The 10,161-nt window shown below is 42.3% G+C and overlaps 3 protein-coding genes across 4 annotated transcripts; 1 reads left to right on the plus strand and 2 right to left on the minus strand.

Annotated features, from left to right (window-relative positions):
• The first annotated feature begins 1,626 nt into the window (after nucleotides 1–1,626).
• On the plus strand, nucleotides 1,627–2,403 carry LOC137878837 (gamma-crystallin S-1-like). The gene is made up of 3 exons (XM_068719260.1): nucleotides 1,627–1,635; nucleotides 1,814–2,056; nucleotides 2,134–2,403. Exons 1-3 carry the CDS (start codon nucleotides 1,627–1,629, stop codon nucleotides 2,401–2,403), a joined length of 522 nt encoding a protein of 173 aa, XP_068575361.1.
• Nucleotides 2,404–2,700: 297 nt separating this feature from the next.
• Nucleotides 2,701–3,437, minus strand: LOC137878838 (gamma-crystallin M2-like). Its single transcript, XM_068719261.1, has 3 exons — nucleotides 3,423–3,437; nucleotides 3,084–3,326; nucleotides 2,701–2,976 (listed from the first exon to the last, which is right to left on the minus strand). Exons 1-3 carry the CDS (start codon nucleotides 3,429–3,431, stop codon nucleotides 2,701–2,703), a joined length of 528 nt encoding a protein of 175 aa, XP_068575362.1. The 5' UTR covers nucleotides 3,432–3,437.
• Nucleotides 3,438–3,468: 31 nt separating this feature from the next.
• Nucleotides 3,469–8,779, minus strand: LOC137878834 (protein boule-like). 2 transcript variants are annotated; one of them, XM_068719257.1, is made up of 11 exons: nucleotides 8,626–8,779; nucleotides 7,747–7,896; nucleotides 7,539–7,630; nucleotides 7,373–7,427; nucleotides 7,180–7,255; nucleotides 6,877–7,076; nucleotides 6,737–6,772; nucleotides 6,532–6,648; nucleotides 6,334–6,426; nucleotides 6,108–6,244; nucleotides 3,469–3,506 (listed from the first exon to the last, which is right to left on the minus strand). In XM_068719257.1, exons 1-11 carry the CDS (start codon nucleotides 8,683–8,685, stop codon nucleotides 3,494–3,496), a joined length of 1,029 nt encoding a protein of 342 aa, XP_068575358.1. In that variant the 5' UTR covers nucleotides 8,686–8,779; the 3' UTR covers nucleotides 3,469–3,493. The 2 variants fall into 2 exon arrangements, with proteins under 2 accessions (XP_068575358.1, XP_068575357.1); XM_068719256.1 differs by having other exon boundaries at nucleotides 7,747–7,920.
• Between the last annotated feature and the right edge of the window lie 1,382 nt (nucleotides 8,780–10,161).

Here is a 10,161-nt window from a genome sequence, read left to right on the forward strand (position 1 = left end):
GTGTATAATAACATGTGTAGAAAATGTACAGTATAACGTCTAAAATATGAACATACAGGAGAGCAGCAGACTTTATATTTCAGGTAACGCTATAATCCCTGCTTCATATTTATATGAAAATGAAAGATGTGATAAGTAATAGTAGGGGATGATATTCGTGCTACAAACACAGCAACATGCATTTCCTGTATTTTTTGTTAAAGTTATTAAAAAGCTGCATTCATTTGCCCATATTTACATGCAAGCAATAATGCGACTGCTGCTTTTACCATTAAAAATGACTTACTTAGGCTTACTGCCTCTACTATATTCGATATCAGCATTAAAAATGTACATTTACCATAATAAAGTTTAGTCACGTGTCACACAGATTACGTCACATATTCAATTTGTCTTCCTCTTTGTCTGAAACAAGACGTTCAATGAGGACTCAAACACAAAGAGACTGAGTTATGTAAAGACTGTTAAACCATTAACGCAGTGAGTAATTAATGATGATTAAATATACAATATGTATGGGGACTTTTATGGCTTTATTAGAGAGGGGAGTGTCTATAGGTGTCTGTGCTTTATGCATCGGAGTCAACAAGGCCCCATAGATACACATTATTTATTTTAAGAGATATGAGTGTTCTCATAATCTAACATGTTTGACATATTAAAGGAGCGCTGGTAAGATCTGGCTAAAGAAATAGCATGAAGTATGTCTCATCTACTGGTACCATGAAATCTAAATCTACAGTCATCAGTTATACAATTTAAAAAGCCAACTAATAACTAACAGCAGAGCAAGACTTTGCGAGATTTGCTAAAACTCTGACAGCGGATCAAAATCTTGTTTCTTCCATTTATTAATCAAATGAATAAGCGATCAAAATGTACACAACCCACTGACGTACTTCAGAACAACAGCTCTACTGTAACAGTCACTCACGTGCCGACTGTGTTGAAGCGGCGTTCTAGAGCTTAGTCTATAGACGCTGTGACAATATGGGGGGGATTGCTGGCAAACAAAAAGCAAAACGGAGAGAACTGGCGACTACGTACAGACGCGCTATTATGCTGACGTGACGAGAATAAGGCTCTCTGAATTGTAAATCATATATAAGCTGCTGCTGTGTACAGAAAGAAGCGAGGCCGCGGTTGCGTTCACTCCACAGGATGTTGAATATTCACTCTACGACCTCGAATTCAAGTTAAAACTACAGCCTCCGTGCAGTTTGTACAGTCGCACAATCATCTGCATTTAAAGGGATAGATTGGATTTTATGTCACTATAATGTTTTCTAATGTACAAAGATAAACTTATATAAAAATTGTAGATGAAAAAATAAACTATGTACAAACAAACATGAGCTTTCCCACGAGTTTTTCATAATTTCATACATAATCTTTTGGTTTATTTGTAGATTCTATGAGCGTTTTCACACCAGAGCACATTCTAAAGGGCAGCCTCTGCTCAAAGCAGCCGATTGGCCTCCTGAAGCTAAATATTGTTCTGTGAGAAAGAGCTGACGAGCACGCTCATTGTTCGGGGTCACAAAGACGCGGGTCACCCCCGGGTTATAAAGGCAGCGTGGAGCCCACGGCCGCCGCTGCACAGCGTGACGACGGTTAGCCGACACAATGGGAAAGGTAAGGCTGCTTGTTTTGCTGTGTGCCTTTTGTGTCTCTGCGTACCTGCGCGGACTATTCAGCCGGAACCGGTGAACTGGAAGCGTTTTCTTACACGTGGTGCATTTGTACTTTTTTTTTTAATTTGACGCCACATCGCCTCCGTTTCCGACTCAAAACCATCGATTGATGTTTCCAGATCATCTTCTACGAGGACAAGAACTTCCTGGGTCGCTCGTACGAGTGCAGCAGCGAATGCTCCGACCTGCATTCCCACTTCAGCCGCTGCAACTCCATCAGAGTGGACAGCGGTGACTGGATGGTCTATGAGCGACCCAGCTACATGGGCTACCAGTACTACCTGAGGAAGGGAGACTTTCCAGACTACCAGCGCTGGATGGGATTCAACGACTGTGTGCGATCCTGCCGTATGATCCCTACGGTAGGCTTCAGCCGGGCCGGTTTCACCCTAAACCTGCCGTTTTTTTTTCATAACCCTCGCACTGTGTTTTTCTGCAGCACCAAAGCCCTCACAGAATGATGATCTACGAGCGCCCCGAGTTCGGAGGCCGGACGATGGAGCTGACGGACGACTGCCCCTCCCTCAACGAGCGCTTCCATTTCAGCGACATCTACTCCTGCAACGTGATGGACGGCAACTGGATCTTCTACGAGCATCCCAACTACAGGGGACGCCAGTACCTGATGCGCTCCGGTGAATACAGGAGGTTCAATGAGTGGGGGAGCACCAGTTCTCGGGTGGGGTCCATCAGACGCATCGCTGTGTGAGGAAGCCTGATGTCCAGACACTGTTTATCTGAAGTACTGTCAATAAATCGATCCAATTACTTCAGTTCTGTCAAATGCTGCTTTGGTTTTCTTTGGGATCTTTGGAGTTCAGGGGTTCGGTGGGTTTGCTTGGGTGACATTAGATCTCATCGTTTGTGTTTTGAACATTTTAAACGACAACAACAAATAAGTGATGGAAACATCTCGGAGTCTTTTAGATACGGACACACGCACACAGTTTAAGCCCAGCATGTTTATTGAGAACGGAGAGAGGAGGAAGGTTTTTCTGAAAGACTTCTAGTTGAAGTCGGTGATTCGCCGGAGCGAGCCGATCCTTGGACTGGCGCCGCCCCAGTCGCTGTACCTGCGGTACTCGCCGGGCCTCACGTAGTAGGGTCTTCCCCTGTAGTTGGGCTGGTCGTACATCAGCCAGTGGCCGTCGACCACGTTGCACGAGTTAATGTCAGACATACGCAGGCGGTCCTGGACGTTGGGGCAGTCGTCGCTCACCTCCTGCATTTGGCCGCCCATGTCTGGACGCTCATACAGTCTTATTTTGTAGGAACCACGGTGCTGCAGGAAAGACAACGTTTATGAGTCAGACTGGTTTGGTTTCTCTCTCCTTGACTTATTATCATCAGCATCAATAATCATCCTAATTGACGCGCTCTTTGGCTTACCATGGGAATCATGCGGCAGGAGCGGATGCAGTCGTTGATGCCAATCATGCGCTGGTTGTCGGAGTACTCCCCCCGGCGGAGGAAGTACTGGTGGCCCAGGTACTGGGGTCTCTCGTACACCATGAAGCAGCCGCTCTCCACCCGGATGGAGTTGCAGCGGTTGAAGTACGTGTGCAGGTCAGCACAGTCGCTCACGCACTCATGGTGCCGACCCTGGAAATTCCTGTCCTCGTAGAATACGATCTGCAAAAATGTATTTATTTATTAATCATCAACTCCCACTGTGAAAGCTAAATGTTCTCAATCTGTATTTTCAGAAGCAACACATAACGAGCTTACCTTTCCCATTGTTACATTAGTTGGGGGGGCCAGACTGGCGCTCAATGGACGCTCTCCGTGCCGCGGTCCTTTTATATAAAGTAGCTGTGTGATGGCACAGCATAAAGTATTGTCATCCAAATAGGTTTTATAACACAAATCTGGTTATGTATAGCGACGCAGCACGGTGCGATGATGAGTTATTGTTGTCCGGTTTTCACAGGTTCATCAAAACACCGCAGTGTGCTAGTGACCCCGGGGGTCAGCGCTCACAGCTCCAGCAAAACAACAAGCGTCATTTGTGTCCTTTTCATCCATTCCTTATGCGATGTGCCACAACAACCTGATAATGAAATCTGTCATCAGGTAAAAGTCTAAATTTGTTCAGTACTTCTAAGATATACAAAACTAGTGATATTCCTCGGCTTTACCTTGCGGCTAGTGCTAAATGTTAGCATGCTAACACGCTAAACTACGACGTCTAACGCGCTTATTAACATATCTGCATTACTTCACATTAACATGTTAGCATGTAGCTCAAAACCCAGTGCAGCCTCACAGGGCTGCTAGCATAAACTCTTAGTGACTACACTAAACCTTTACTTGCTGAGTTGGACCTTTGCAAATGGACATGATTTGATGTTTCTGGGCCCCAAGCGAGGTGTTTTAGGGGCCCCAGAAACCACTGACGAAGAGACAAGAGAGTGAGGAGTTTTGTACAAAATGAGCGTCTTAAATAGTATTTACTTTGTGAGGCTTTGGGAATAATGCTGTGCTTTACAGTCCAATGTTAGTCTCTGTTATCTTAGAATGTGAGAAGTCCCTGTAAACGGTATGAAGCTCGTCACGCACAGACAGCTGACGCAGAGACACAGCTGTTTTATCAAGCCTTTTGTTATTCTAGTGAGCATGCGTTCCGGTGCTTTTGCCACCCTGCCAAGGTCTTGATCCCATTCATACAATATAAAAACCCTGATTCATCAATGTTCCTGGTCTAGACTGGCACATTATTGACCCCCCCCTCACACAGGAGCCCTGTATAAACACACCTGATGTCGTCCCGTTTAGTTTATCAAATGACTTCAACTTCAGCCAATTAACAATTTGCATCACAAGATGGTAAAACATTGGCAGAACACGGTGACGTAATAATCCTGCGGTCAGTATTTGGCTCGAGGTGTTCGCTCGAGAGATGCCATCAAGTTGCATTATGGGAAATGTAGTATTCCGCTTTTCTGCCACATGACCCATAAAATGCATCATTTCTCAGCCTCTGCTGGTTTGATTTTGATCTTTTTTTTTATTGCATAAGAATGCAAAACACAGCCACTACACAGGAAACATTTATTATAACACACTGAACTAAAGCTAATGTCGCTAAAGCAAAACAAGCGGGTGTCATGTGATGTTTAGTAGTACAGACCGCACATGTAAGCATATGTAAACAAAATCGCACAAGTATTTTAGATTGGCTTATTCTTTGGTTATACATTTCACTTTCAATAGTTTGATCCCAAGACTAAATATATGGAGTTGGTAATACAATAAAACAAAAAGCAATGTAATGAAAAGCACACTGAAAAATGAACATTTCACCTGAATTATGAGCACAACTATGTCACACTGAACAAATATGACATAAAACATTACGGCATAAGGATTAAGTAGATTTGCAATAAAATATCCAGGGAAATATATTATTTAAAAAATGGATATCTATCTTTCAAATTCAATATAATCCAAATTGAATTTCAGGGCAGGTGTGTTAGATATTTGGAAACAGCCCATTTAAACTATATGAACTTTTAGAACACTAGAAAAGTAACTAATTCATACTGAAAAATGACAACACACAACCTTTGAGAGATTACACATCTGTAATCTAATCTATTTTATATTTCCAAATATAAAATTATGATTCCTGATATATAAAATTGCTAAGTAACCGGTACACATTCATGGAAGGATTGTGCTGTCAAAAACGGCTAAATATGCTCACAATCAGCCTGTTTTATAGAGAATATATTACATGTTCATGTAGTTGTTTCTGCGGTTCGGTTTCAATAATAAAGCTGCTTTCTCCTGGTTCTAAATTATTATTGATAAATCAATTAGAGCTGGTTTTAAAACTGATAAAGGCTTTAGTCCAGTAACTTCCTCACATCATCTTACTGAAAAATGGTTGAAAATAATGTTTGTGTGGATCAATATTGAACATTTTCAAAGGTTTCAATTTAAATTGTGTTTATAAAAAGAATTCCGGCTTAAATGTTGGTGGTAAAAAGCATTTAAATCCCCCGACTACGTCACAGGTCATTAACTCTGAAGAGCTGAAGACATTAGTTGAGCTCCAATAATAAGAAACCTCCAAATCTGAGTAATCACATTTCAACACGTCGTTCAGTCACGGCAGTTTTTGTTATCAAAGCGACGACAGTGACAAAACTACTATAAATACTGTTATGTACAGTATGCAATGTGAGCCACTGTAACGTAGCGCAAACCTCAATCATCCGCCTGTATCACAGCATCAACACAGAAACAGATCTGAGGGCTGAGAGTCTACGAGGTGAGAGCTCAACTGGAGGAGCAATCACACACTGCATTATGTTGTAAGGCACAGGGTAGACAGTTGATAGATCATATCAATAGAGAGTATAATGGAGTAAGCGGACATGAGAGGTTGTGGTCGTGTGTTTAGCCTACATGAGAGGTTGGTGAGTGTGAAGCATGGAGGCGCCCGGTGGCTCTGCTGCTTCCTGCAGGTAGTGATAGTCCTCGTGGCGGATGAACCGGTGGTACTTTGGCTTCAGGTGGACCTGCGCGTGTGGAAACATCAGATTCTGTAGAGAAGAAGGTGGAACAAAGGACTCGGTGACGGTTTGCAGAAATAGAGAGCGATACGCGAACATGACGGAAACGTTTTTTTTACCTTTCTAGGGTCGTGTTGCAGAACGATGGGCGTCATTCCGTCAGTTCTCGGAGGATACGACGGGTAAACCTGCAGCAACGTGGGCTCTACAAACTGCAAGAGAATGACAACACGCCGAAGTTTTCTAATACTCATAAAGTCAATACTTTTCTCCCCACCAAACAAACGTGTACAATAACTTGCGGGGGTGATCTGTACCTCTGGTGTGGTGTCCTCCATGACGGGCAGAGGAGGCTGGACGGGGCCTCCATCAGCGGGCTGATACAGATATTCTGACGGCTGGGGGTACACGACTGGACTGGGGGGCATCGGCGACTGGACGACAAAAAAACATTCCCAACAGGTGAACAACTGGCCTAATTCTCCTGAACTAAGAAAGGAGGAACGCCTTCATTCCGCCTACCTGGACGACGTTCCACTGATACTGGTTTGGGGCACACTGGGAAAGGGTGAAAAGGAAAGACAGCAGACCGTTAAATAAAGCTCAAACCCCCGCTGCTCTTAGTAAATGGTGACAGAGAATCACTGAAGAGCTGAGCTGACCTGGTGGTGGTGATAGGCTGGTTGCTGGTAGACAGGCTGATGGCTGACAGGCCAGTGGTGAGCAAAAGGTTGGGGCATGTTGGGGCAGTGGAAGTAGGCCACTCCGTTGTGGTAGATGTAAGGAAAGCCTGCGGGCGTGGTCCCACAGGAGATGGGCTGAGGCGTGGCAGAGTCAGGGATGGGCACAAGGGCACTCTTAGCTGCGAAAAGAAAAGAAGGACGCCACAAAACAGTCAAACTACTGGGCATTTCAAAACAATCACAAACTATTTAGTCTAAATAGGCACCTTTTTTTCGACTTACTTTGTCCTGTAGCTTGCTGCCTGCGGACAGCCTGACCAATGTTGAGCTTCTTGTCTTTAAAACAGATTCCCTTAGCCTTTAATGTGGTCATCGAGGGAAAAAGACGCTGCATTAGACAATAGATTTTGGCGGATAAGCTACATTATTATATGTGCCTTAGTTGCAAGACACCTTAACAGCCTGCTCTACTTACATCATTAAGGATTTTCAGAGCGTCATCTTGGCTCTCAAATGTAACAAAGCCATATCTGTTCAAAGAAACAGAATCAAAATAGTTTTAAACAGCTGACAGTATCTATGTATCCATGACTAACGCTCAAAGGATAGAAAGCCACCAACTGTATATGACGCTAACTCACCCCTTTGATAGTCCTGAGCGATCTATCACAATCTTCACCTCTTTTACTGCACCATGTTGAGAGAAGACGTGTCGCAGGTCGCTCTCATTAACCTTAATCACACACACACACACACACACACACACACACACACTTTTACTGTTATATCACTCCATCTTTAGGGACACTTCACTCCAGATTTCAGGCTAAATGTACATTGAATGTTCACCTTGTAGTCAATTCCCCCAACAAAGATCCGATTGGGGATAACGGTGCCGGGACGAGGGATAAAGGTGCCGGGGCAGCGGGTGTGGTGGGTCGGGCTGTCATCGTGGTTTTCTGGAGGTAACACTTCTGGGCTGAAGGAGCAGCTGCTGTTCTGGGATGGACAGCTGGATGTGAACTTAAAATGCAATTAAAACAAGCAATGACTGAATCTGGTGTGATGAAGTTCTTTCCTGCCAGAAAGGAGCCGAGTACTAGGACTTAAGGAGTACTAAAATCCATAAGTACATAAGAAGAGTCTTAAACTTGCTTTGTTATGGAGAGAAGGACACTCTGTTATTACTTCACACCAGATCAAAAGCATCCTCCATTGCTACCAGACAACACGTACGGCCAACTTCTCATTGAAGTCCAACAAATGTAACAATAAACAGCAGGTACTTGAGTCTTTTAAGTCAGACAAGGTGGATGCACCTGCAGCCTGTAACGTTAGATATTCACAAAAATGAATCTTACAAGAACAGTTTAATGAAGTTAATAGCTACAGTAATAGCCACTTTGGCGACATTACTGTGTACACTGTTTCACTTGAGATACTTGATTATAAATGTATGTTTTACCCATTGGCAAACTCTTTCTTGTAGCTTATTAGCAAGCTAGCTCAGACATAAAAATGAATTATTTTACACCAAAAAAAGGCTACACTGTTTACCCACAAAGTTTAATTCCACAGTTACCTACTTAGTTGACTTATTTTGATATAATTTCCACTTTTCTAATGTCAGCAATCTAACGTTAACGAGATGAACCGTTTAAAATGGCACAACTTATGCTAGCTACCGTTAAAGGCCAGCAACGGCGGTTAATGGCAGACTGCGCTCACCTCGTGCCGGTTCTCCGCTTCCACGGCAACTTTCATCTCCTCTTCCATGGCAACATTCATGTTGATAACTTCAAAGCGTGAGTGACCTCCACCCAACCGACCTGACTCTGCCGTTGACCGATACGTCACCTCGCGCCGCTAGCCTCGTGTATGACGTCACTCCGTACGTTAATGAAAAATTAAGCGTTACTTTACGGAAGCCCATTTCAGGCAGCAAAAACAAACAAAAAAATCACTAAAAATGAAATAAAATAAAATAAAATCACTACAAAAATAAAAAATAAAATAAGCATTTTTTTTTTATTTACAAAAAAAGACAGAAATATGAGATAGAAAGTCGGTTTTATTCTTCCTACGCCAGAGCTGCTTCTTGCTTAGTACAATCCCATGTGAAACAAGCAATTGAAGTATTTAATCTGTTGTAAAGCCACGTTTAAAGTAATCTTCAATGTACTTCTATGTCAAATGTAGGGTAACCTGCCAAAGAGCTGCTTCTATGACTGTTGTGTTAAAGTATCTTATAATTTCGACTTTATATCTAATTTCTCTTATTTGTTTTATTTTTGCTGCCGGAAATGGGCTTCCATACTACTTCCAGTGAAAATGTAAAAAAAACCGTTTTATTTTTTACCTGTTATCTAGCAGCATGCTGTATCTTCAAATGTATTTCGTTGTCATACAGGTGTCTTCTTTCTACCCGGACCAATTACATGTTCAACCGGAGTGAAACCAATGTTTAAATCCAATATTTCCACAGGACTGCAGGTCAGTGCGCAGACCGCGGCACGCGGACAGTGACGTGTTAGAATTAGTCACATAATTAGTGACATTGATCACCTGTGAGTAGTTAGTCAGACAATAAACAATCTTTCAAGGAGGTGAATAGTTTTATACACTCTACAAAAGAAGAAATAAACCAATGGTTTGAATTATAGTAAATATTTGCACACATTTCTAATAAATATGAAATGAATCGAAAATACAATAAAGAGCAAATAACTTAAATCTGAAAGTGTCTCATAAACGCTCATTCTAGTGTTGCAGTACAACATACTGTCCACACAGGGGCGACATTTCTCTGTGAATAAAAATGTCTTCATGCAATCTTAAAAAAAAGGAAAAGGAAAGCAATTGTTTTTAAGTTGTTGTTGGGGGGGAGTACAACGTAAGGCAGTTTCCTTTGACCAAACTCAGCATATATTGTAATTTTCTCACCATTTAATTCGAGAATATGACCGTATTTGACCCGTTTTTAAAGGAATAATTGACCTATAAACTACATGTCAAAAATGTTTTAACTTGATTCCTTTGGGTACATTTAGAAGACTATTTACAATGTCTTAAAATGTGTGTTTTTAGTATACTTCCCTTAAGATTATGAGCCCTTCATTTCCAACTTTAGGAAAGCTCATGAGTGACTGGTCGCTGTGGGTTGATGATTAATGAAAAGGGATTTGAATAAATAAATGGATGGCATGAGAGATTTCATAGGTGGGAAAATTCCTCAGAAAAATCACGTATATCCACGGAATCTCA

The sequence above is a fragment of the Cebidichthys violaceus genome, unplaced genomic scaffold (assembly GCF_023349555.1).
Source record: "Cebidichthys violaceus isolate CVI_PGR_0920_01 unplaced genomic scaffold, fCebVio1.0.p SCAF_24, whole genome shotgun sequence".
Taxonomy (NCBI): Eukaryota; Metazoa; Chordata; class Actinopteri; order Perciformes; family Stichaeidae; genus Cebidichthys; species Cebidichthys violaceus.

Excerpts from the sequence above, each read along its gene's own strand:
- LOC137878837 (XM_068719260.1), top strand. Across the intron at positions 2,057-2,133 it reads CCTGCCGTATGATCCCTACG|CACCAAAGCCCTCACAGAAT; the intron begins GTAGGCTTCAGC and ends GTTTTTCTGCAG.
- LOC137878834 (XM_068719256.1), bottom strand. The coding sequence starts at position 8,685 with ATGAATGTTGCCATGGAAGAGGAGATGAAAGTTGCCGTGGAAGCGGAG. Across the intron at positions 7,256-7,372 it reads CTCTGAAAATCCTTAATGAT|GCTAAGGGAATCTGTTTTAA; the intron begins GTAAGTAGAGCA and ends ACCACATTAAAG. Across the intron at positions 6,649-6,736 it reads ATCAGTGGAACGTCGTCCAG|TCGCCGATGCCCCCCAGTCC; the intron begins GTAGGCGGAATG and ends TTTGTCGTCCAG.
- LOC137878838 (XM_068719261.1), bottom strand. Across the intron at positions 2,977-3,083 it reads CCTGCCGCATGATTCCCATG|CACCGTGGTTCCTACAAAAT; the intron begins GTAAGCCAAAGA and ends TCTTTCCTGCAG.